Genomic DNA, 26,359 nt, shown 5'->3' with positions numbered 1-26,359 from the left:
CATAACTGTCAAAATTACCGCATTTTAGACTCACGGCGGCTTGTCATTGGCATTCATGAAACAAAAGAGCAAGAGCTAAATGTTTAGAAAGGTTTTGCACGGCGCCTGGAAATTAGTAAGCCTATTGTCATAAACCCTTCCAAAGCGTTAACACCAAATGCCAAAGGCAGGAGGTACAGAAACAACCATGAAGTTAGATATTCGGGGTGGCACTCAACTCAGCAAACAGAACCAAGTTAGCAACAACTGTGCTTTTACTGAGCAGGGATATCTCTCACCTCTAAAGTATGAAATGCTCGCTGACTCCTCACACACCTCCAGCTTTATCAGGGGCATTAGCTGAAATTGGGAGGAAGACCGTGAAGGGCATTGCACTATTACAGGGGGGGAAATGCATATTCTGAAGAACAGCTATTTGGGGAAGTTGACAAGCAGGTTGAGATCCGAAGGTGCCCCCTCACTTTTTATAATTCTACTAATCTTTTTAAAAACCAACTATTTTTGCAATAAATAAATAAAAACCGTTCAAATCTAAATCCCACAGTTCAAGATGCATCTTTTAATTCTGTGTGCGAGAACTGGCACATAGCGGAAAAATATCTCTGTATAAACCACAATGTATCCGAGGGGTGGTTTTTTTAGACTTTTGTGTTAAATGAGTCTTACAGGTAACCTTTTCAAAATGCCATGGAAGGGAGAGAGAAAGAGGATACAGCTGGCTTGGAATTACTGTTTGAAGGGAGCAGCGGCAGGAATGGGAGAGGAGAGGAGCCAGCACATTATGCTCTGTGAATTTGCCAAGACTGGGAGTGGGATAGAAGGGAACATGTCGCAGGCTTCTTTTATACATTTGAGATGTGTCAGAGCCTTAGTGGCATGAGCATGTCACTGCCAAGAAGCCAGAAGTGATAACGCCTTAAAACCAGAGTTCTTTTCCTGAAAGATAAAAGGCCTGACAGCAAAATCCAGAAGGGTACTGTCAGTTCAACATGAAGTCCCAGAGTGCCCTTAGAGAGCAAGCACAGCTTGTCAGATAAGGATGAGGTAGGTGAGGGCAAACTTTTCACAAGCCACCTTAAGATGTAACAACCATTTCCCTTTCTGCACCAGGCCTCTCCTCAATTACAGGTGTAATGTTTGTGCTTAGTACACTAAACAGTAGAAAGGCAGGTTTATGGGCAGTTTTTACTGGACAGGTTGCCCAGGGCATATGGAAGATTGCAAACTGCAGAAGACATGCCTGGACCAACATAGGTTAAATATACTCCTGCCTTTGTTTAGAGAACGGGCATGTCAATCATCGTGTGCAACACTTACAAATATTTCCTTTTCCTGCATTGCAGTACAATGGTACCTCGGGTTACATACGCTTCAGGTTACATACGCTTCAGGTTACACACTCCGCTAACCCAGAAATAGTGCTTCAGGTTAAGAACTTTGCTTCAAGATAAGAACAGAAATCATGCTCCGGCGGCGCGGCGGCAGCGGGAGGCCCCATTAGCTAAAGTGGTGCTTCAGGTTAAGAACAGTTTCAGGTTAAGAACAGACCTCCAGAACGAATTAAGTACTTAACCCGAGGTACCACTGTACCTGTAATGATTATTTGAGCCAAACATTGTGGCTTATAAGTTTGCATTTTGAATAGTGGTTGAAGGAGAATGCTTTTTTAAAACACAACTGGAGCAAGCCCACCAGATGTTAGTCATTTTAGAGCTTCCCCTCACTTCTCAGCATATAAGCACAGTCCAGACGACAGGAAATCCTTGTGTACCAAGAGTCATTTCTACTTTGACAATTATTAAAGAAAAGCATTTAATGAACCAACCCAAAGCACTGGGCCATTAACACAAAAGAGAGTTGATCACTGACTGCAGTGGCCATTTCTCTTCTCCTCTAAAATGACACCTATTTAAGTACTAACCATTAAGGCTTTTAGTGAGCTTTCCATTACCTCTTCACATGATAAAGCAGCTACTCCATGCAATTCAGTAACTCCGAAGTCAAAATGCAAGATGCATTTACCAAAATACTCTCTTTCATCCCTCCCCTTCCCCACAGAAAGCAGATGACAGAGAGAAAAGGCAAGAAGCTCATCGGTTCCATTTTGATGCTATGTGATGCGCCTTAATATGTTGATGGAGGACGTGCTTACACATTTGCTTGGTCTCAGATACTGTATTCGAGCCTGTGAGGGCCAGGGGGGGAGGGTATTGTTCCTGTGCTATTTGTAAATGTTGCATTGGTTTTAATTTATTTGTAAAGTGTTAAAATCAAGCCTGTTTCACATGGCCCTCCAATAATTGGTTGTATATATACTGATAGACGTTTTCTCTTTATTTTTAAAAAAAGCTGTAAAATCTGCTTTAATAATGGACCATACTGCATGTGTTCAATTGTTTGCATATCCTCACTGTCTTCTGTACAACGACTCACGAAAAGGAAGTCGTATGTAAATTTTAGAAGTGAGTTTCAGTCAGCAAAATCCCCATTAGTGCTACTTGAGTAAGACTTGTCACTTACAGATTCCACAAATGTGAATTGCATTTTTATAATTGTCAGATGAGTGAAGATATCTCATGCTATTCTGACTGTCCTCCAGGGTGTTTGATCTGTAGTTCTCTGGGTTACTCAGCTTTGTATGAATCTACGCAGCCAATCAAGTGAGAGGAAAGGCTGTAAATTGGAAGATACAAACACCCTAATAAGAAAAAGAAACTGGTCACAATGTCTATTAATATATTAATATTTTTAAGATGGAAGTATATAATTCAACTTCTATTTTAAATTATGCCTTCCTAAAGTGGAATAATTTTGCATGGCTTACTCATGGTTATCATGTAATTGCACTAAAGATTAATCATGATAAAATTTGACCAATAAGGTGAAGTTATTGGGAAAGGAATAAGGAAAGAATCCACCATGGAAAAATATGTTGTATGATCTTTCCAAATTCACTTATAATCAAGGGCTGGACTGTGCTGTATTTTCATATAATCATACCAAACCAATTATTTAATTTTTTTGCATTTGGCATGAACAAAGAGAATTCCAGCTAAGTTTAAGAATCATTTTCCAAAAAGGAGGTATGGGCTTTTTTATTAAACAGATTTTGTTGGAAACATACTTTGTATAATATGGTTGTTCCTTTATTCTCAGAGATTTATTTATAATTGACCATGATTTGAAAACGGTTGTCCTGCATTCCTAATAAATGGCATCTATTAAGTTAAATCATGCATGTTGGCTTAGTTTATGGATGGTGAATCTAAATGTTGCTTCTTTTCAATACAACATCTGTGCTCACTGTGTGGCCCCTTGAATCAACCATTGAATCAATCTTGTCATTTCGACATTGACCTGTAAAGGAAAATCAAAAGGGAAAAAAATGAGTTGGAGAAACGGGAAACACATGAACATGTGAAGCTGTCTTATCCTGAGTTGCTCAGGCCGTTGGTCTACTCTGACAGCAACTCTCCTAGGTCTCACACACCAGTAGTCTTTCCTAAGCTTATGGCTTGAATTCATTTCAAATGAAGATGGAAGAAACTGAACCTGGGATCATCTATATTTAGAGCAAACTGTATGCAAACTCGTCCCCAATCATGACTGCATTTGCTTTACTTCTTCCCAGTCTTGGCACTTCCTGGGACAGTAGCAAGAGAGAAGCAAGAAAGTACAAATTTGCCCTGGTCTTGAAACTCGTTTTCTATCTAGTTGCCACAGGCCTTGCTTATTAGAGAATGCTTGATGGAGTCTTCTGCCCGCATGTTGCATGACTGCTATTAACGGATCTAGAACAGGGGTAGGGAACCATTTTCAGCCTGGGAGCCACTTTCCCTCATGAGGAACCTTCCAAGTGCCGCACACCAGTGGGAACAGAGACAAAAGTAGGTGGAGAAAAGCATGTGACAACCTTCATTCAGTAGGACACATCCAAGCCATGCAAAAGTCAATGAGATTTCTATAAAGCTTCTTATTTATTTGCTGTGGTTAAAATCCACATTTTCCCCCTAAGGAGCTGAAAGTGGCATACGTGGTTCTCCCCCTACACATTTAATCCCTGCAACAACCCTGTGAGATAGGTTAGGCTGAGAGTCCGTGAGCTTCATGCCTGAGTGGGGATTTGAATCGTGGGTCTCCCAGGTCCTAGTATAACACTCTAACCCAGGCTTCCTCAACCTCAGCCCTCCAGATGTTTTTGGCCTACAACTCCCATGATCCCTAGCTAGCAAGACCAGTGGTCAGGGATGATGGGAATTGTAGTCTCAAAACATCTGGAAGGCCGAGGTTGAGGAAGCCTGCTCTAACCACTAAACCAAGCTGGCAGCTTGCAAAAAAGAGGCATTTTTACAGGTCAAGAGCACATTTCAGCCAAGCAAAAGCATTCCAAGCATGTGCAAAGCTGGAATCATGACAAGTAGTCAGTGTCAAGGATAGGCTAAATAGAGAGGTCTGGAGAGCCACACTTGCCCTCAGTAACTAAGGTTCCTCATCCCTGCTCCTGGCAGAGGTCTCCTGTGGTGCACTCCAAATATAGAGAAAGTAGGCTTTGTACGGAGCTATTTCCATCTCCCTTCATTTTATATCACTGATAATACACAGAGAAAGCTATAGGGAGTATTACGGGGATTTTGTATTAATGCTACAGTTTGGTGGTTGTACCAAGGGTAAGAAATGCCTGAAATATCTCATCTCACACTGAGATGTTTAACTTTTGAGGGGAGAGGACAAGGGTGCACATTCAGGGTAGTCTATAAACTATGGCTATTCCTATGTCTCGTGGCCCCGGATTTCCCAAATGGGCTAGGTAAGGTTTCAAAAACAGATCTCAAAGAGTACACCAAGACATGAAGCTGAATGTTGGAAAAATCCAGGACAGATAAAAGGAAGTCCTTCTTCATGCAGCACATAGTTAGAACTATGGAAGTCACTCCCATAGGAGGCACTGATGGCCACCAGCTTAGATGGCTTTGAGAGAGGATTGGACAAATTCATGGAGGAGAAAGCTATCGATGGCTGCTAGCCATGATGGCTATACTTTGCCTCCACAGCTGGAGGCAGCAATGCTTCTGAGTATCAGTTGCTGGAAACAACAGAAGGGGAGAGTGCTCTTGAATTCGGGTCCTGCTTGTGGGCTTCCAATAACCATCTGGTTGGCCTCTGTGAGAACAGGATGCTGGACTAGCTGAGCCATTTGGTCTGATCCAATAGGCTGTTCTTATTCCAAGAAGCCACTAGTGTGGAAGTTGTTTTCTTCTCTCTATTCTAATAATGTGTTCGCTGCTTGAGAACCACGCCCGTCTTTCTTTAAAACAGTGATGCAAGAGAAGATGTTACTGGTTTTGCTTGTTATTATGCTATGTACTTTTGTGTTTTTATATTGTAAACTGCCCTTTGGTCTTAAGGCGAAGGGCGGTGTTAAAAAAAACCAATGAATAAAATTAATAATAAATGCAATTAAATAAAGAAATACTGTTCATCACCTTTTAGATTTTTACTGAATTGTTTGTTAGATCCATGGGATGCACAACCTCTTGAGTGTTGTACCACCTGAGTCTTGGCTAAAATGAATGGAGCTTGTATCGTCAGAACAATTTGAGGTTCACCACTTTTATAAAGCTATACCTGGACAGTGTTCTTTATAGCAGGAAGAGCACAATGTAATTATAAAACTGACAGATTAGTGGATAGAAAAAAAACATTCTAGCATTACTTCGGTTGCTTTCCCCATTTTAATGGTAAGAAAACATGTGTTGCCTCTTTGCGATGTTCCAACTCTTAGCAGTAACATCAATAAGTTCCACTGCAAACAATAGTAGCACTGCTCAAGTTCAAAATTGATTGTTCAAGTGTGGTTAAAAATAATTTTTTTTATGGCAAGTCCAAATAAGCTGACTATGAATCATCCTGCTGGTGAGCAGTGTTGGAAGACATCTTTAGCTTCCAGCAAAAAGTGAGCAATCTCACATGTAAATTCTTGGATACAATCTTGTGTTTAAATTCCTAAATAGCTTTGACTTCGGTGTAGAAATTTTGTACTCTGCAAAACAGCTGCTTGGAGTTTTTAAAGTTCTCCAGAAAACTGTCTAGCAGATGCAGGGGTTTTTTTAAGTATAGCATGTTACGTTGCAGTTCAGATAGTTAGTCTAGATGAGCCTGGACGTGCCTTTGTCAGCTGTTTACTATTCATGTGTTCTGATCATGTGAAGTGTTCCTTGCTGTAGAGACTCCATTTTTCTCTCCTAGTCTTGCTTTGGTTTGGAAACTCTAAAGATGGAATCCTACGGAGCCAAAGTTTGCAGGGACAAATATGTCACTGAATTCAACCTGCTGCTGTGAGGAATAATTCTCTTTTCCGCCAACACACACACCCCAATTGATTTATGTAAATCAGATCACAATGTGCCAAGAGAAGATTCACCTGCCTAAGGATGCCTCTGCACAGAAGCTTCATGCAGACTCCTTTTGGGAATGCGCACTAACCATGCGAATGTAGGGGGCCTGTATCTTTTGTTCCACAGAGCAGCTAACAGAGGTCGCATCGGATTCGCGTTGGAAATGCACCACTTCTGAGCCACCTGCATTGGCTCATGGTGCAGAGCTCCAAAATGCAGGGAAAAACAGGTGAGGCAAGCTCAAGTCTCAGCAGGAGATTGGTAGAAGCAAGGTCACTCTTTGAGAGGCAGCATCGCTCCGTGGTAGAGCGATCCTTTGCATGCAGAATCCCACAAGTTCTGTACCCAGCATATCCAATTAATTGGGTCAGATACCAGGCAATGGCAGAGACCTCTGCCTGAGATTCTGGTCAGCAGCTGCCAATCAGAGTAGACAATGCTGAGCTAGATGGACAAATAGTCTGACCTGGCACACGGCAGATTTGTGTGTTCCTAGATGTACCTTGAATCTGTAATGCACTCTGCGTATTGTTTGTGTGTGAGGCGGGTGGCTTATTATAAATAAGCTATGTTTTCAAGGCAGATATGCATCCTTGACTTCTGAAGCATGAGGAGCCACCGCAGATTTGGGCCAAACTAAGCATATGCACGACTGAGCATTTGTGGGATAAGGGTCTATAATTTGCACGTGTATAAATGTCTCTCACCTGCATATTAGAGGCTTAGGGAATCTCATGTTTTGCTGTGAATAATGATGGTACAATTACACTGGAGAGACACTGTGCTTCTTAATCCTCACTGACTGGCAGTCACAAGTTTTAGCCAGCTTGTATAAATTATTTCACAGGTGCTTATCTCTGTAGTGCCAAAACAGAGCCACCTAGGTTTAGAGTGACCTGGCCGTATTGGAGACCATTCTTCCTGGATCACACATATGTTAACAGCCACTATTTCAGTACATCAGTGTGGGGGTTCCACTTTCAGAACAGTTTTGTTTCCAGTTTGCATAACTAGTTGTGCATTTTATTTTTATTCCTAGATGGAAACCTACCCTAGAATCTGACATAAGAAGTGCCATGGCTCACAGCCAGTTGAGATTTATTTCTGCATGCTGGTATTACCCCCAAAGCTGAACCTGCATGGTTATATGTTCTACTTGATCACTTAAGACCGCTGTATATTGAGAATTCTGCAAAAAAACAAAACAAAACACCAGTGAGGAAAAATGGGGGGGGGGTGGCTGAAAAAAGAGCCACAGGCCCCCTCTGTTTCTCTTATTGATCTATTCTTCTCTCTCTCTCTTTCTCTTTCTCTCTCTCTCTCTCTCTCTCTCTCTCTCCTTAGTGGTTAATTTTCCCTTATCCTTCCACACACACTTCTAGGGATAATTATCCACTGAGCGGGAGATGGGTAGATAAGGGGAGTAGAAACTTCCTTTCACTATCCCCTCCAGCTAGAAGAAATTAATCAGCTAAGAAGAGGAAGACATCTATACTGCTTGATATGTATAGATGCTAATTTGGAAATAATTAATGCAAATTGCAATACAGTACACCTCTCCTTAATGAGTGTGAGCAGGTGAGCCAGGTACTAGCTGTTGATGGGCTGCTTCAAGTCTTCTATGATTCTGCTGCCACTTCACATGGTTGTTTATCTTAAAAGCCCTTCAAAGTAAAAAGTTTATTATTATTATTTAGAGAGAGAGAGAGAATAAGTGTGTGTGTTGCCTAACACATGATGGCTGTAGGCAACTTAAAATTAAAACAAAGCATACAACACTACAAGATACTTTTTTATTTATTTAAACAGCATCAGCGGACACTTTGCAACAGAGGACTCTCCTCTGGAAAATAGGGCACTTGCCACCCTCCCTCCAGCCTTCTCAGCCTATTGATGGGGGTGTGATCAATTAGCAGGGAAAGTTCCCATGTGGTGAGTGCAACAGGTTAGCAGTGACTGGCCAAAGGTCACCCAGCCAGCTTCTGTGCTGAGTGAGAATTTGAACCCTGGTCTCTCCCAGGTCCTAGTCCAACACTGCAACCATTGGACCACCCTATGTATACTGAGGGCAGTATGGTGAATAGCAACACCCTCAACAGCCGTCCCAGTTATACCTACACAGGGAGGTTGCACAAGTTTTGAGCTGGAAGCAGCTGCTTTAGCCTGAGTGCAAGCGGAATTCTTAACAAGTTGCATTTCTGTCACTCAAGGTGACTTTTAACACTAGCATTCCAGCTTTGCTGAATAGCATGGCCTTTATACAGTGCTATTTTTCTTGAAAAAGAGGTGCCAGGACTCACCATGAACGCCTCCTTTGTTCTCTTATAATTGGCAATGATACCCACCTGAGAGATGCCAGAACTGAGTTCCGGTGAGTTCCGGCTGAAAAAAGGCCTGACTTTATATCTATATAGTTTGTTTCATTCATTTAAGTTTCACAGGCTAACAGCAACTACATCTCCAACTAGGTGTATATACATAAAGAGGTACAGGATACCTAAGAGGGAAATAGCACAATAGTTTTACAGTACAGCATGTAGCTCAGATGTCTGAAAATCCTGTGGCTGTGCTTACCCTATGAAGAAACTGCAGGGGAGGGGGGGGAGAATTACAAAGAGAAATGCAAATTAGCACCAAGCTTATGACCCTGACTTCTACAGCACTGATGCAGCATCTTCAATGCCCAGGATCCTATTCTGCCAGAGAGGGGCTATTAGATGAAATGGCGCCATCTGCTGCACCAAAAATACACATTTGATACCACTATTTCCTGTGTTGCTAGCTCATTTCCAGCCCATCCCCCTATTCAACTTCATACGAGATTCATAGGCTCCTCTAAAATACTGTGCAAATCGAAAGTGTGCACAATTTTGTCACCATTAGACCTTGCACGTCTGGAAAAAAAAAGATGTACAAAAGCTAGCAAATTACTTTTGTTCGGTTTGGGTAAGGATGGCTAAGCTACCAACACAATAATAATAATAGTAATACAAAAAAAATCAAAGTGGCTAAAACACATTAGGACAACACCAGAATTCATAAGAGATGGAATCTATTGTTGTTCAAGCTCTAGTGAGTAAGCTCAGCCATTAAAACAGATATCAAAAGGCAACCTTTATAAGTGTCCATCTAATTTACAGGCAGTTTATTGGATTTACTAGCTCTTTGGATTCAGTTGCAAATTGCTTCCTTAAGTACTGAGACCCTGACAAGTGAAATACTGCCATCAGGATACCAACTGCAAAACAATATTGATCACTAAAGTTTGTATTGGCAGGTGTGCCCATTCCTGTGCATGCTATTGAGAATATGCATTATTCTCAAGTAATTGACTTGTCAGATTTAATAATCATAGGAGTTTGTGTGATGCACACATGAACTCGTATAACCTTACTACATTGAAAGCCTGAGACCGGGGCTTGTCTTTAACTCACAGTTTTTGTAAAGCACCTAGAACTTTGAGGCCATTCATAAGTATCATCACCCTTTTCAATATTGTTTAGGAGCAAGTTTGCAGGGAAAGCTCTGCTGTTAAACCTTATCTCAAAGGTTGAGATAGCAAGAAAGGCAGAAGTGATTATAGGCTTGCAAAAGTGGGATTATCACACACCCAGAAAATGAGGGAGAGGACCATAGCTGCAAACTTTCTGAAAACAGTTTCAATGTGCTAATGGCAAACAGCCCTATAGTGAATTCTGAATTCTGTGTTCTCAGGAGCTATTCCCACACCTTCATTTTCCAAATGTCTCAGATGTTTCCACTGGAAAACCGGTTGGGAAAATTTTCTTGAAATCATTAGAACCGACTTAAGCTTAGAGTTAGGGGACGCAGGTGGCGCTGTGGGTAAAACCTCAGTGCCTAGGACTTGCTGATCGTAAGGTCGGCGGTTCGAATCCCTGCGCCGGGGTGAGCTAATGTCATTCGGTCCCAGCTCCTGCCCACCTAGCAGTTCGAAAGCACCCCTAAGTGCAAGTAGATAAATAGGTACCGCTTTATAGCAGGAAGGTAAACAGCGCTTCCGTGTGTGGCGCTGGTGCTGGCTCGCCAGCTGCTGCTTCGTCACACTGGCCACGTGACCCAGAAGTGTCTTCGGACGGTGCCGGCTCCCGGCCTCTTGAGCGAGATAAGCGCGCAACCCTAGAGTCAGTCACGTCTGGCCCGAACGGGCAGGGGTACCTTTACCTTTACTTTAAGCTTAGAGTGGCAACAACAGAGCAGGACTTGGGGGCAGAAGTTTAGGTCCACAAACAGTGGAATGAGCAGAAGCCACACACACAGCAGGAATGACTTATCACATTTTTAAATAAGTGAAGTAATTACACATCGGCATCTAGCGAGGAGGTTCGAAGTCCAAAGACTAAAATTACCTAACTAGATTTTAGCTTTCTTCCACCACTTTGCTGCAACCAAAAAAATAGGAAAAGCTGTTGAGAAGAGATTGTGGCTCGTTGTGGGAGAGAAGAAGCATGATGAGCCAAATATTACTGCTGGACCAGGAATGGAGCTGGATGAAGAAAGGACACAAAACAATCCAGTTCTTCCCTGTGGAGTGGTGCAGGCATCTCCTAGATGGAATGTGTGTGCTCACACTCATAGTGGCTCTCCAATTACTGGCAGGAAATAGTTACAGTTCTCTGGAACCAAGACTTTGACAGCAGCAAAGGCTCAGTCCTGGTGTGCATTTTCAATGTTGGGACACAACCCTGAAACTTCTCTGGTTAAGAGTAGGTGGCAGCAGCAGCTCTGAACAGATGCAGAGTGCATTTGCCTCACCCCTCAGGAGCTACTTAGTAGGTTTGTATCCTGCCTTTCCACATCAGCCATGCCCCAGTGTCTCTACATCAGCAACAGGGTGGGTGGAGGGAGGACAGCAGCCACATGAGAGGGCATTGTTTCCAGGCAGACTTTGATCTTCGGGAGTGCCCTTCCTTTAGGAGCTGAGCACGGTTTAGAACAGGGGTGCTAGCCCACGTGGTGCCCTCCAGGTGCTGCGGGATACAATTCCCATCAGCCCCGGGCCAACATGGCCCATGGCCAGGGATGTTGGGAGTCGTAGTCCACAACATCTGGAGGGCCACGCAGCGTTGGCTGCCCCCCCCGGTCAAGACCAGCAGCTGCAGAAGGCATCCATCAGCCAACCGATCAAGGATGCTTCTTCCTGAATGTTTCCAAAGCAGCCACTGCTTGCGCATTTTTGCCGTCCATGCAGAGCATGTCCAGTAGGAAGGAAGGACCTTATCTGAACGACCGTCCAGATCGAGATGGATCCGCTCGGTCGCGGGTGTATGGGAGGGTGTGTGTATCGCTGCTTGTTTGCTTCGGCCCCTCCAGTCGCAGAAGATGGGACAGAAGTTAATCCGATAAAAAGTGCGATCATCTTAACTCACTGGGTTTCTCTCGGGCAAGCGCGATGAGCAAAACGCAGTCAAGGCGGAGGCGCGATCGGCGGGGATTTGCACTTCGCCGGAGTCTCCAGCCGTGTCACCGGCGCCACCACCGCAAATTCATCCACCGATTTCTCTGCTTGGCCCTGTAATGGGGAAGAAATGGCACTTTTAACGTGAGGTCTGTCTGCTGCTCCCCATTCAATCCGCGCGCTTGGGGGTTGGACCAGCCGATCCCTCCTGGGATCCACCCAGCGTCTCCCACCAAGTCAGGAACTTGTATCGGCGGCAATTGGGGAGAGAGACGCGCGCTTTGGGAAAGGGAGACGCCGGGAGGGACACTGCCGCGCCCTGTGAGCTCTCGAAACACGGAGAGAAACGCGTGAAATCGTGGAAGAACACCGAGGATTTTGCGCTTCGACTGGGGAGCCCAGAGCTTCTCATCCCCGGACAGCCGGGTCTCTGAGCGCACCTCGCAGGGTTGATGTGACGATTAAGGGAAGGCAACCGTGCGTTGCCAGGACTCAGGCGAGTCTACAGATGGCGCTCGCTTGGTCCCCAGCTCCAGCTCCTCCAGCTGACAGCAAAGGCAAAGGCATTTTGTGTATGCTCAGAAACGCTCTCGCCTTTAGTGTGGCTTCATGGGAGGCCTGGCATTGGTTTCTGAGGCCAACCCTCTCTTGGGCAGTTCTGATTTAAATTAACCTCGTCCACTCTCCTTCCTATTGCTATGCGCAAAAATAAGGACCGCCAACCCCCTTTTCATTTCCTATCTCAGAAAAAAAGGATAAATCATCCCTTTTCCTATTTCTCCCTAGCCCTTTCAGTTGTTACCCCTTTTTTCTTTTCACTTCACCCAAAATTCCCCCTCTCCAATCAGTCGCAGCCTTTTCTCCATTGATTTTTACAATAGTGTCCCACCTTTGCTCCAGGGAGCTCAAGGTGGAAACAGAGACGCCTCTTCCCGCTTCCTCGCGTTATCCTCACAACAACCCTGTCAAGGACGTTAGGCCGAGGGAGCGTGACTGGTCCAGGTCACTCAGTGAGCTTCAGGCTGAGCAGGGATTCGAACCCAGATCTCCCAGGTCCTAGTCCAACGCTCCAACCACTACGTCACACTGCGCTGAGATAGATAGATAGATAGATAGATAGATAGATAGATAGATAGATAGATAGATAGATTATATGGGGCAGGGCTTACCAGGCTGACCCCCCCACACACACAATATTTTATTCCAGTTGGGGGCATAGATCTTGGGATTTCCCCGATTTTTTCCGCGCGGATGGTGCCGTTTTGGCTACACAGGCAACGACACTCCTCGCCTTACATCGGGAGTAAGCGGTGGTGGCAATTAAACGCGGCCGAAGCGGCGATGTCGTTATTAAGAGTGGCGGATTCATCTCCGTCTGAAAAGCACCTCTGGGCCCCTCCCTCGGTCTGGCGGCCCCCTGGTTTCAAACGCGCCCTCTGACTCAAGCCCAACTGGGTGACATGAAGTCAGTCAGCCGGTCAGTCGCTCTCCTTCGTCCCGTAAAGGGCGCGCGGGGACGACGACCCTGCCCGGTCCCTTCATGGGGAATGACCCCTCAGCTCCTGGGAAGAAAAGCCGGGTGCAAAACTTGGCCCCGCGAGCGTGGGTGCCACGCAGCGTGCATGGGTCCGGCGCCGAAATTTGTGGGTGCCCGGTCCCTTCATGGGGAATATTGTGGGTGCTCCTCGGGCACCCACCTAAAATGACTTGTCGCAGCAGAATGAAATGAGCTCCTCGCCCCGGGCTTTTTCAGGCTGCGCGAACGAACCTACGCACCCTCCCGTATAGGATCGCGCTGGAAGAAACCCTCAGCCGAGGCTACTTTTTGACTCTTTCCCTCGGCCTCGTATGTGTAAAAGGTGTAGATTCAGCCCGGCCGTATCCCCTCACCTTAAAAAGAAAAGTGGGGTTATGACGGGTGAGGGAATATGGGGGGCGGAGGACGAAGCTACGTCACCCCACACACCCGCCCCCTCGCCGGTGCCGCGAGGCAAGACGGCGGCGGCGAGGAAGAGGGCAGGCGGGACGGAGGGGCGGGAAAGACCCCGGAGGTGCCCCTTGCCTCTGAGGCGGCGCGCGAGGGGCGGTGGGCGGGCGGACGGGCGGACGGGCCGACGGGGCACATGCGTAGAAAGCGGCTCCTCTCGGGCGGACTCTCCCCTCCTCCCTGCCTGCCTCTCACACACTCTCAGGCTGCCTGGGCGGCGCGGGCGCTTCGTCGTCGGAGCTGCTGCTCGAGGGGCGGGTGGCGGAGGCGGCGTGAGGGGGGAAACCGTTTCCAGAGAGCGAGCTGAGGGGATGCGGAGCGGCGTGGCTTTCCTCCTCTTGCCGCCGCCGCCGCCGGCAGAGGACTTGTGAGCGCCGAGGGGAGGGACCCGCAGCCTCGCTCCGTCCTGCTTCCTTCTTTGCGCGCGGGCTCCACGCGCTCCATGGGACTCGGCTGAGGCAGGAGCGGCGGCGCCGCTGCCCGTATCTTCTTCTTCTTCTTCCTCCCCTGCTCCCGTTCCTCTCCTCCGAGGAAGTTTCCCGCCAGCAGGCGCGCCCTGGTGGGCATGAAGGGGCGGCCGGGCTGGAGCCGCGGCCAGAGGCGGCGGGACTCGAGGGCGTCGTGCCGGCGAAGGGCGAAGCGAGTCTGACCGGCGGGGGTCGTCGTCGCCGCTGGCGGAGGCGCGGGGGGCGATGATGGTGGCGGCGGCGGCGGCGGCGGCGGCGGGTGAGGAGACGAGGAGCCCCTCACGCTGAGAGAGAGGGAGGGAGCGCGGCGCTTCTCACCTCTCTCGCCCCCGACCCCCTTCGCCCCTCCCCCGGCCACAGGTGCGCGGAGAGACCGCGGAGGAGGAGGGAAGATGGCTCTGGTCAAGGTCTACTCGGTGCTGGAAGGTAGGAGGAAAACTGGAGATGGGGTTGGAGAGCGCCCAGGATTTCAGACATCATCACCATTCATCTCGATCATCGGGGTTTTTTTGTTCGGTTTTTTTTGTTGCCATCGTTTATTTTCCTAGTCACCACTGCCGTTATTGCCATTATTCTCCTTAACAGGGGAGCCTCCTTTGCTGCTCATCTCCCTGAAAAATCTGGATGCCCAAGACTTGAGCATGGCAGGAGGCATGGAGAAGAAAGTCTCTTTAAGGACCTGGGGAGGGGGGGGAGAGAATTATTCCCTTTCTTCCCCCTGATCAGCTCAACGGGGACCATCTCTCCCTCTCTCAGCTCCCCAAAGTGGCCAGCCAGCTGCTTCTCTCTCTCCCCCCCCCCTTCACATCCACCCTAGGGGGTTAAGTGGGGTTAATCCCTGACATCTAGGAGAACAGCCAGATGCTGGAGCACAGATGCTGCAATCTTCCAGCCACGAAAGGGGTAGGGGGGGTGGGCAGGTGGAGGTGTGCCCCAGGACATCTCCAGGGCTGCCTTTTTCCCCTATTTGACAGGGATGTGGGTGTGTTGAGGTTTTCTGCTCAGTATGTGTGTGATCCCGCTGTTCTTCTGCTCCAGTTTCAGCCATGTTTTGACTTTTCAAAGATGTGTGGAGCATTCAGCTCTTCATTCCCCTGCCCCGCCGCCACCCCCAAATTTCCATGATCTGAGAATGCTGCAATGTTATGGGAGAGATGGGGTTGGGTGGGGTTTGCCTCCATTCAGGTCGTAACCCTGTTTGGTAAATACTGCTCCGGCCTCACGGTTTTTAAGCTTCTTGGGAGGTAGAGAGTGAAGAGCTGGACCCATTTTTAACCAACCTCCCACCCCCACCCATATGCCCTGCGATTTGGCATCTCTGCAGGTACATGATGCTGCCAGCACATTGGGTAGTAATCTGGACATCCAAGTATACCCCAAAGGCATTGAGACACTCTCTGCCCTCTACATGAAGACCTAGCATTTCCTGATTGGCACACGACTTTCCCCCCTTCCTCTTTCTATCCCCACCCCACCTGCACACCCAGGAAACAGAGCCCAATGTTCTCCACCTCAGTGTGGTAGGTGTGCTGTGACTTTTTCTTGGAAAAGCTGTGGCCCACACCAATATCTTCCAAGCCCAGGGTTGCTTGCAATAGGCGAGTAGCTCTCTTACTCTCTCCTCCCCATCCTTCCGAAGATTAAGGTTTGGCCCAGATTTGTATCACTTGCTCTTTGTGAAAGTTTAATGGCCTAGATCTACTAATCAGAGTCTGGGTCAAGACACTTCTGGCAAGGTGCCCTTTACCTGTCAAAGGAAATGTCAGCAGTGCTCAGCATGGCTGTGGCTGGCACGGTGCCTGTCTGCCTGGGGTCCCACCAACTAATCCGTAGCATATTTACAACGTACCATTAAACTTTTATTAGAAGTATGTGTTGCATTCAGTGGTGACAAATCCCATAAAGGGTGGAAGAAACTGCCCAGGTGTTCCTTTGTTCCAATAGGATGATCTGCAGCTATAGGCTCTCTGGAAACAACTGCAGCACAGTAGCTAGTTATAGTTGGCACTTTCTCAGTTCCCTTCCACCCACCTCCGAAATTCCTGGGTTTTATATACACGCACTGGTTTATTTTTCCATAGTGCGTGGAGACCGGCCACCTGAGAACATCCATAGTTGATTCCTTGGGCTCACCTGAGTATGCTTCCGTCCAACTACAAAGCTGGGGAAGTTTGTTTCTCGGGGGTGGGTGGGGATGACTGAGTAGCAACTGAGAGTTAGGAAATCCCAAGGAAAATCCCACCCACTAGGTTTTCAGTGGGTGGGTGGAATTCTGGTTCTGCCGCCGACAAAGGTAGTCCAGGTGATTGTGGAGTGTCCCTATGAGTACATACAACTTTAAGGACTGCCAGGTGTTCGTTTTGTTGTGTCTTGTTGCTGACTGTCACAGAGCTGCAGGTAGCAGGAGACAGCCCTTATTTTAGAACTGTTGAGCTGCATAAGGAGAGAAATAACAGATTCCCAGCCAGGTTTCTAGCCAGGAATAGCGAGTGTGTTGAAAGCCAAAGAAACCTGGAGGAAATCCAAGGCTCCCAGTTTGTCTTTGGAAATGGTAGCACAGGTGATGGTATTGAGAATTGAACCTTCCAAAGTGTGCAGCTTTATTACCATTCATAAGTGGAAGCATGTTTAAAATACTTTTTTGAAACAAGAGGAAGCTGCACCATAGGTTCCGCTCCTGAATCTTTTTAATTTTTTATTTCACTGAGCAAGGTTCAAACAGTGTGTCGGTTATTTGTTGTTGTTGATGTTGCTGTTTGGTTTTTTAAAATCCTTGTTACCTGAAACTTCCTTGGTTTATACAATATAGTATTCGTCTTCCATATTTCTGCAGCAAAACTGTAGAAAGAGAACCATTTATATGAAAACGAGGCGCACCAGATGTTTTGCAACTTTCATATATTTTAATTACTCTGGACATGGCATAGCAATCAGGACATTCTGCTAAAATATTCTATCAGGAAATAGAGTTGTATGGAATGTTTGCTTTCCTAATTTAAGGAGCAAGCTGATAAATACTGCAAATAGAATGATGTTTGCCTCCTGTGCTAGGCTGACCTCTTATGGTGTTGAGGTGGCAAAGTTTATCTTCATCCTGTCATGTATTCATACATTTTGTATGACACAGAATAGTTTGGACAGATAATGACGAAAAGAAATACTGACATTTTAGGTCCAGGAATATTACCCTGTAACACGATGTTTGCCTCTATGAATACCTTGTACGTGAGTTAATTGCTGTGCTTCAGTGGTTTTTCAGTTTTGGCTAAGAAAACAGAGAGCTATTAACAGCACATCTATATAGATATTGAAACATTCCATTAACAATGGTGTAGTAAGATCTGTAGTATAAAGCCTGTGTATCATGAGCTCATCATTGGAAGGTTAATTGCACATGCAAAGTGTAAGTGAGCTATAAGCAGGCATCAGTTCGTCTACATCTTTTAGTGCTCCCACGCCTTTATCCAGCCTGTTTCATTGATGCTGCTAATATTTAAAATATGTTTGTATGCTACCTAATTCTGATACTTTGCTATAGAAGGTGACAAGCAAGATTTAGCATTTAAATAGGAATAAGAAGTTACCAAGGGCCATCCACAGCTTACTGAGCTTTTGAAGCTCAGGTCTTCCCTCCTGGTCCTTGGATGAGAAGCCCAACACTTTGGGGTGGCATATTTGGGGTAGGATGCATGCTGGCAGCAGCACTAAAGTAATAGGATATTGTGGTTATAAATCAAAGCGCCTGCAATTCATCTCGCTGTTCGTTTGTGACACTTGAGTTTGTGTTGCATAGCATACTTCAAATAACTTGATACTGACTTTGCAAATAACCTATGATTGCTTTATCCTGTCTGCTAGGTTCCTGTATAACCAGGTTATTGCATGAATTTAAAAGGAGATTTCTATAAGATAATTTCTTAGCTGTAATCCAGAAAGTGTCTCCATCTGATGATCTAAAAAGAAACTGCTATGAATAGTTCTCAGTCTTTCTGAAGATTGTAATCCCTCTGAAATTCCATTTTTAGACACTTAATAGAGAATCAAGAGTATGTCATCCCATTAGTTTTTAACTTGGTGCTGAATTCACTATGATAGCAGTTCTGTATATTACGTAACTTGTGTAACGCAGTTACATTTTTGGAGGATTGCTCTGGGTGGTTTAGCTGTTTCACAGCTGAAAACATAATTGGATCCAACATGATAAATGTAGCTTCTTTCGCAATTTTGCTGACCCCAAAGTTAGGCTTTGAAGTAAGTTGTATACTTGGATTAATTATATCTAGTTTACTTGGTATAAAAGTAAGTTCCTTAAAGTTCTTATGTGGCAAAGAAGTTACAGTAGACAATTTCAACAAGTTTTGGAGAAAGGACAATTCTGAGGTTGTGGTACCTGACAGAATTTGCTGAGCAAGTCCTGCCTGACCAGTGTTAACCTAACTTTCCACTACAGGGGGGATGCTGGTCTGTTAGGGCATGTGGGGCATTGCCCCAGCAATCTCAGTCTGCCCTCAGCCAGCCTCCCATCTTATTTATAACCTGCCCAGGGTGTGGCAATGCCTGTTCGCTTCCTCCTCCTTAGTCTGGTGTGGGCAGATCTACATGATGCATTTGAAGCACATGACTTCCTCAAAAGAACTAGAAACTGTAGTTTCATGAGGCTGCTGCAAACGAGAGCTATGAGAAGAGAAAACTACAGTTCCCAGTATTATTTGGGGAAAGTCATGTGCTTTTAAAGGTGTGTTGAGTATGCTTTCAATGCATAGTGTGGATCTGCTCTCAGTATTGCTGTTGTAGAAGGGAGGAGGGTGAGGACAAAACTAAGAATTTGTTGGCTCCGACTCCTCGAGCTCTTGGCCTCCCACCAGTCTTACTGGGTGCCAGCCACCACTGTTCAATTAAGTGTGTTAAGACTGTGAGGAAACATTTCTCAGTGGCGTTTCCACCCTCCTGCTTCCTCCAGAACCAAACGTTAGCCATGTAAATGCCTTGATTCTAACTGTCACGCAGTATTAAGGCATAAAACCTCCCAATATTAAGACATAAAACCTAACTTGCCGATTGCAAAACCAGCTATATAGGAACACATTGTTGCTCTTCTCTGGCTGTGTAATAGCATTCCTTTGAAATGTATCAAATTCTGGAATGAACTAAAGCTTCTGTAAATTCGGGTACTCCTATTTGGTCCTGTAACAATGAAACTTCAAGCAGTGTGTAAAAACTACTCTCCTGTGAATCTAATGGATGTTTTCCAACGATAGGGAGAACTGCCACTTAATGACATTTCTTTCTGAAGATTTAACATTCCAGTCCCTTTATGATTATAAGTAGAGTTCAATCTGCATTCAGTAGAAGCCTACATTTCTGAGTCACTTCAGGGTTTGTTAACTGCTGCATTCCATTTGCTAAAGAAAGCTCCTTGTTCATTTTCAAAACGGAACCTTTGGTTTGGGAGAATAGCAAAGCCTTCATTTGCTTCTTCCATATTGTTCTTCTGCAACAATATTAAACTTCTCGTTTTGGGTTTTTGTAATTGTACTTTATCCTACCCATCCTTGTCCAGGAGTTCTGGAGAGTAATGTTGTCCAGGTGTTAAGCTTCTTGTTTCTAGGGATGAGGAAGGCAGACCCAACTTCAGAACCTCTTTGTGAACTTGATTAACATCACCCTGGGGCAGCATTGAGAAAAGAATGACTATGAGCAAGATGTTGAATTAAACATGTAAGAAACTCAGACATACCCAGCAGTAATTCTACTCAGAGCAGACCAATTAAAACCATTAGATGTAACAAACTGAAGTCCATTAATTTCAGCGGGTCTTCTTTTAGTAGATCTTAGCTGAATCCCACCACTTGTTATTGTTTTGAGTCATGTGTGTGTGTGTGTTTCATTTTCTCTTTTTATGAAAACCCAGAAACAGCAGTCATTTGTACAGAGTTATAGGGTGATAGCCAATGTTCCTCATACTTGAGAGTAGACCCATTGAAATCAATGAACATAAATAACTTGGGCCTACTAAGACTTAGCTGGATATCACTTGTTGTGGCTTCATATCCAATACTCGTTTTTTATGTGTATTTTAAATTACCTTCTGAAATGTCCTGCATGATAGCAGCAAAGAACCCATTGACCTTTACCAAAGAGAAAGCATATTGAATTGTTTCGGCTAGAGAGGCAAAACACCAGGATAGAATAGACATTGATCTGAAGGCTCCTGAACATGTCTCTAGCTTATGATCTAAATATTGTGTGCACAAACAGAACGGGAATGCCTGAATTTCTGGGAAGTGAGCTGCCTTTGGTTCCCTGTACAGCTTCCTTTGAGACACACACAGAGAGATCATGGAATGGAAGCTAATGCTGCTTCAAGTGGAATTAATATCCCAGATTTTCCACTCACTAAAGGCCTGCTGGGTTCTGAGGAGAGCATGCAAGCAGAGAGCATCTGCCTCGGTGCTGAAACAAACTATAATAGGTCTCTAGTAACCATTGCAAAGCCCCGTTGTATATAAAGGTGAGATTGATATGGCAGTGATTCCACTGTTAGCTGAGATAATGTGCTGGCGGCTTAAAAGAAAGAACAGTGGTTCTTATTTCCATTTATTTATATAGAAACAGTTTACTAAAGCAGTCATCTAATGAACCTCATTCTCTTCACAATACATTCCCACGCATCACCAACCCAACCCAAAGCCCTACAAGAGGAACCTCATTTCCTCTCCCCACTCTGTCCCAGTCACCAATTCATATGGGATGTACAACTTGAAGGGGAAAAAAGAAGGAAAAGATATTGGGAAGGGGAAGAGAAGTGGGAAAACTAGGAAGCTTTGCCAGATGCTGTTAAACTTTTTCATACAATCCCTACTATAAAACCTATAAACTCTGGCTGTGAGAATGAGTAAGTTCTATCCAAGACTTCAGTTTCTGCAGAACCAATTTTATATATAGTTTTAGGAGCAGAATTGGCCTTTGTGATAGGATGGGGATTTAACTCTCTAAGATAAGAACTTTAAAATCAGTTGAGAGAATAGGAAAATGATCAGGGATAGTGCTCACAAGAGTTCATCAAGTGTATGGGACGTAGATGATGGGATAGGAGGTAGCCAATTAATATCTGTGCTATTTTTCTACACACACACACACACACACACACACATCCATCCATCTTAATTAATATTGGGTGGCATTCAACTAAGTTTTACTTGGAGTAGACTTGTTGAAATGAATGAACATGACTAACTTACATTTATTAATTTTGTTGGATCTACTCTAAGTAAAACTTAGTTACTACAACCCATCAGTATAATTTTTTGTCTACTTTTCAGTTTCTCGCACAAAGAGATTGCACTCTAGTCACACACAAACTGTTCTGTAGGGGAAAGGGAATATAGAGTTGTACAGCAGATGTGCTGTGCCTTTTCCCCAGTTGTGTATAGGGTTGGTGAAATTGAGGCATCAGTACTTTGGGGACAACACGGTGAAATATTGTTGTCCATACTGCGCCCCCTTTTAAAATAGTCATAGCACACCTCATCACTGTAATAGGATGCTATTTGTGTATCTTTTACTTGCCTGACTGCAACTGAGGTTTTCTGCTGGAGATTTCCCTTCCCTTTTCTGCTAGATGGCTTGTAAACCTGTGATCTCTTCCCAGCAACTGGGAAGAGGGGTGGTATATAGCGTTAGGTATGGTTGTGAAAGTCTAGCAATGGTATTATCAGAATTCTCTAAAATGTAAGGAAGAATGACTCAAGATCATTGGCCAGAAATGCTAGTTTGATGCCAGTTACGAATCTACTACTGCCACCACTTTTTAAATAATAAGAATAAAATTCGGAATGTTAAAGCTAAATTCTTAGCCCCTGTGGCTACAATGCCAAGTTTTGAAGAGTGATGCCTTATAACTGTTTGAGATTAAACAGGCTTTACATTGGACTTGACAGAGAGGAGAAACACATTCTTCAAGGACTGATTGCTACCACTGTTGAATTGCTATCCCCAATGAATCCTCCTTGTGTTAGTGCAAAACACTTGCTTCTCTTCCTTTCTCTCTCAGGCAGAAGTTTGTACTGGCAATAGATGCTCCCTACTGTAGCAACTGTAACTGCTTAGCTCATCCTTACCTAAACTGGTGCCCTGAAGCACAGCTGCTGGCTGGGGCTGACTGCAAGTTGTAGTTCAAAACAAACTGAGGGCACTAGGTTGGTAGAGGTTGCTTTAAGAACACTGGACGTCCTTCCACTGCAGGCAGTATGGCCCTATGATTCTGGGGCTGATGGGAGTTGCATCCCAGAAGAGCTGAAGGGCACCAGATTGGGGAAGCCTAGCATAACCAATATGACAGCCAGTGTGGTGTAGTGGTTAGAGCGTCAAACTAGGACCTGGGAGACCAGGGTTCAAATCTCCATGGAGCCATGAAGCCTACTGGATAACCTTGGGCCAATGACTGCCTTTTAACCATACCTTATCTCACGCAGTTGTTGTGAGGATTAAATGGAAGTGCGGAGAAGTGTCCCTTCAAACTCTACAATTCTATGTTGCTGTGAAATTTTGTGTGTGTGTGTGTGTATGTGTGTGTGTGTGTTCATGGATAGTTATAGATCAGGGGTCAGCAAACTTTTTCATCAGGGGGCCAGTCCACTGTCCCTCAGACCTTGTGGGGAGCCGGACTATATTTTTTTTGGGGGGGGGCGAATTTCTATGCCCCACAAATAACCCAGAGATGCATTTTAAATAAAAGGGCACATTCTACTCATGTAAAAATACGCTGAATCCCGGACTGTCCGTGGGCCAGATTTAGAAGGCAATTGGGCTGGATCCAGCCCCCAGGCCTTAGTTTGCCAAACCATGTTATAGATATATGAAAAACCTATATGTTTACTGCACCAAGGAATGGGACCTGCAAAGGAAGGGAGTATGTCAGGGGTGCTTACAGCTGTCCTAATTTCACTAATCCCAACCTGAACCTTGCGAGGGCGATCATGAGCACTATATGATACCATCGAGGCAGGGGCAATAACCACTTAATAGATTGCTATCAGTTCCACTTTACAGTCCTTGTGTCTGCAGGCCCCCCCCCCAAAGAAAGGTTAATGTGATTTATAAAGCAAGTGATAATTGCATCATGTATACTGTAGTGAATTTTCATCGTTTAGCTTCCACTTTACGGCTTGTAGGGAACCCTGATGTCCAAATGAAGCTGTGTGTGTGTGTGTGTGTGTGTGTGTGTGTGTGTGTAACGTAATATCGCAGCCAAGTTCAGTTTCACCTGAAAAAAACTTTTAAGCTAAACCCTGTGACTTTTCACAGCAGTTTTGTTCTAAACTAGCAAGGTTTTTTTGGGGGGGCGAGTCTGCATCTTGTGACTATTGAAAAACTGACAAAAGTCCTCCCTATGGTCCACTTTCTTTGCCCATACCCCCTGCACTTATTTAGTGTAACAGACAAAACTGAAGAATAGGATTGCACCACCCCACCCCCAAAGCCTGTTTATCTTTGCTTTGTGCCACATTTTAAGGTACCAGACCCGCCCCCGGCCTTAATTTGGGGGTTGGCAAACATGACATTTGATCTGATGCACTGTAAAAAAGGTAAAAGATAAAGGACCCCTGGATAGTTAAGTCCAGTCAAAGGCGACTGTGGGGTTGCGGTGCTCATCTCGCTTTCAGTCCATGTGGCAGCTTTCGGGGTCATGTGGCCAGCATGTCTTAACCGCTTCTGGCACAACAGAACACCGTGACAGAAACCAGAGTGCACAGAAACACCGTTTACCTTCCCGCCACAGTGGTACTATTTATCTACTTGCACAGGCGTGCTTTCGAACTGCTAGATTGGCAGGAGCAGGGACAGAGCAACGGGAGTTCACCCTGTCGTGGGCATTCAAACTGTTGACCTTCTGATTGGCAAGCCCAAGAGGCTCAGTGGTTTAGACCACAGTGCCTGCACTAACCATTCTGTTAGGACCTGGCTGCTAGGTCATCATTTTTTTGTTTCTCTAGCACTGCAGAGAGGAACCATAATAGAAAATTATTTCCTTGAAGTTTGTGTCTGCAGCACTGCCTTCTTTTTGTTATATTATTGCCCAAAGTCGGAGGGACTGAGCGGGGATGTTTTCACAATCTCCAGAAGCATGGCAGAGAGAGAGAGAGAGAATAAAAGAAAAGGGGCTTCCAGTAGTGAAAGGGTGCAAAAAGGGAGATGCAGAGGGAAATATAAAGGGCGTGTGAACAAAAGAGAATGGGATGGGGTCTGGTCTGGAAAAAACCCCAAATGTCTTGCCTCTTTATCTGCTGTAATTGGCTGCTTATCTGCTACTTAGCCATGCTGTAGCGTAGGCTTCTCTTCTACACACACACACACACACACACACAGCGCTCCAACTATTTATAGAATCAACATGAGCTTTAGTGAAAACCAATCAGATTTTATAAATCCTCCAGGAGGTTTGTTTCTGTAGCTGCAGCAGTGAAAGAAGTGAAATTGCTGGATAGTGGCACTGAAAAATGTAGCCTGTGGTGTCCTTTGTTTTCCCTCTTAATTCAGAATGCCAAAAAGGCTCGTACCACAGAAACAAGCATTGATGTTCATTGATTTTCTTTTTCCTTCTCTTAAAATAAGTGTGCAATAAAGGGGCAGCAGTAGTAAATAGACTTATCACTGTCAATGGAAAGTGATCGGATGTCTGGAATGTTAAATGTGTATTATTGTTAAGAAGCCTTGTATGGGATTCTATGGGTATTGTCTTGTCTTCCAGGGTTTTATTATTTTTTCCCCCATTGTGTAAAATGACAGCTGCGTATCAGTCCTATCAACTCACCTACATATGCTAGATGTAAAAGCAGTGTATGTTGTAGCTGAAGAGCTATACCGCCAATACAGTGGCCCAATTCGCATGTAACATTAAGCCAAACCATGGCATAGTGTGACTGAACAAACATGCAAGCTCCTGGAGAGGAGATTGTGGCCACTTTGCTCCTCCCTAGCCATGGTGTGTGTGCACCATGTCATGTGATCAGTGAAGTGGGGCGGGGCTTACCCACCCAAAAAATATTTTATTCAAGTTGGCACCCCTGTCTCTAGTTGTTTTGCCACTGTGCTGTGCTGAGCTAAACCATGGTTTGGTTTAGCATGTTGTCTAAACCTGAGCTCATGGTTCAGCTCTCTCAGACAGACCATGAACAGAAACCTGAGTTTGTGCTATGGTTTGCAGCTTGTGGTTTGTCTGGAGAGAGCTCAACCATGAGCCTAGGTTCAGATGGCATGGTAAGCCAACATAGCAGCAAAATGATTGGGGGGTGGGGAGCAAAGCAGCCGCAGTCTCCTCTCCAGAAGCCTACATGTTTGCTCATGCACACTATACCTTGGTTTGGCTTAGTGTCATGTGTGTGAACAAGGGCATAATTTTGTCCTGGTTAGGTGGACCATCCCATCCTTCTTCTGCAAAGTAGCAGTGTGTTGTGTCAGGGGAGCTTATCGCCCATTCTTTCTCTACTTACCATCGCAGTCAGAAAGATCTCCTTTCTCCTTGCATCAGAATCTAGTTCTCTTTATTCAGCTGCACATAATAAAGCTCCAGTTCTTTCAGGAGTGTGCAAGCCAAACACAGAATGGTATTTAAACAGTCCCAGATCTGTTTGCAGTATCCATGGAACTGACACATGTACACCACCCACTCTTTGTGTGTGCAGTGCAGCTTTGAAGGATACAGTTTCACAAGGCAGAGAGACAGAGAGCATCTGAATTCATAGGGTATGGTTTGAAACCAAAAGTGCAGTTTTACAGAATCCGATGCACATGTCTGTTAGCAGTAATTCAGAACCCTGAAGAACACACTGACCTACCCGCTTAATTGAAGAGGCCTCCTGTGCAGTTGTTAGAGCATAATGGAACAGAATACTCTTTCCTTCATATGGATCCTTATACTCAGCGCTTTGTAGAAAATACAGAACCTAGCATTAACACACACACACACACCTGTATCCAACAGACTTCTCAGTACTATTCCATCTTCAATCACAGATAATTAAGCACCATATTTTTCCTCGATGCCCACAGCACTACATAAAGCCTCCCAGACACTCTCTGCATTGTTTCATTG

At 45.1% G+C, this 26,359-nt stretch overlaps 2 protein-coding genes and 1 long non-coding RNA gene across 4 annotated transcripts in view; 2 read left to right on the top strand and 1 right to left on the bottom strand.

Annotated features, from left to right (window-relative positions):
- Nucleotides 1–3,231, top strand: part of ITFG1 (integrin alpha FG-GAP repeat containing 1) — a 126,605-nt gene extending 123,374 nt beyond the window's left edge. The window contains exon 18 of the mRNA XM_083626050.1: nt 2,059–3,231. Coding sequence (XP_083482176.1) covers nt 2,059–2,118 — 60 coding nt within the window. The 3' untranslated portion in view covers nt 2,119–3,231. The remainder of the gene's footprint in view (nt 1–2,058) is intronic.
- Nucleotides 3,232–8,174: 4,943 nt separating this feature from the next.
- LOC310768287 lies at nt 8,175–11,772 on the bottom strand. Its single transcript, XR_014551265.1, has 2 exons — nt 10,584–11,772; nt 8,175–10,200 (listed from the first exon to the last, which is right to left on the bottom strand). It is a non-coding gene; the product is annotated as an uncharacterized lncRNA (long non-coding RNA).
- Nucleotides 11,773–13,770: 1,998 nt separating this feature from the next.
- NETO2 (neuropilin and tolloid like 2) overlaps nt 13,771–26,359 on the top strand; it is a 37,746-nt gene continuing 25,157 nt past the window's right edge. Inside the window, exon 1 of one of the 2 annotated variants that reach the window (XM_083626061.1) lies at nt 13,771–14,691. In XM_083626061.1, the coding sequence (XP_083482187.1) occupies nt 14,658–14,691 (34 nt within the window). In that variant the 5' untranslated portion in view covers nt 13,771–14,657. The remainder of the gene's footprint in view (nt 14,692–26,359) is intronic. The other variant, XM_083626060.1, reaches the window with a different exon arrangement.

The sequence above is a fragment of the Podarcis filfolensis genome, assembly GCF_964270895.1.
Source record: "Podarcis filfolensis genome assembly, chromosome: 8".
Lineage (NCBI taxonomy): Eukaryota > Metazoa > Chordata > Lepidosauria > Squamata > Lacertidae > Podarcis > Podarcis filfolensis.
Note: the sequence above shows the minus strand (reverse complement) of the source record. Positions and strands in the feature narration are given on the sequence as shown.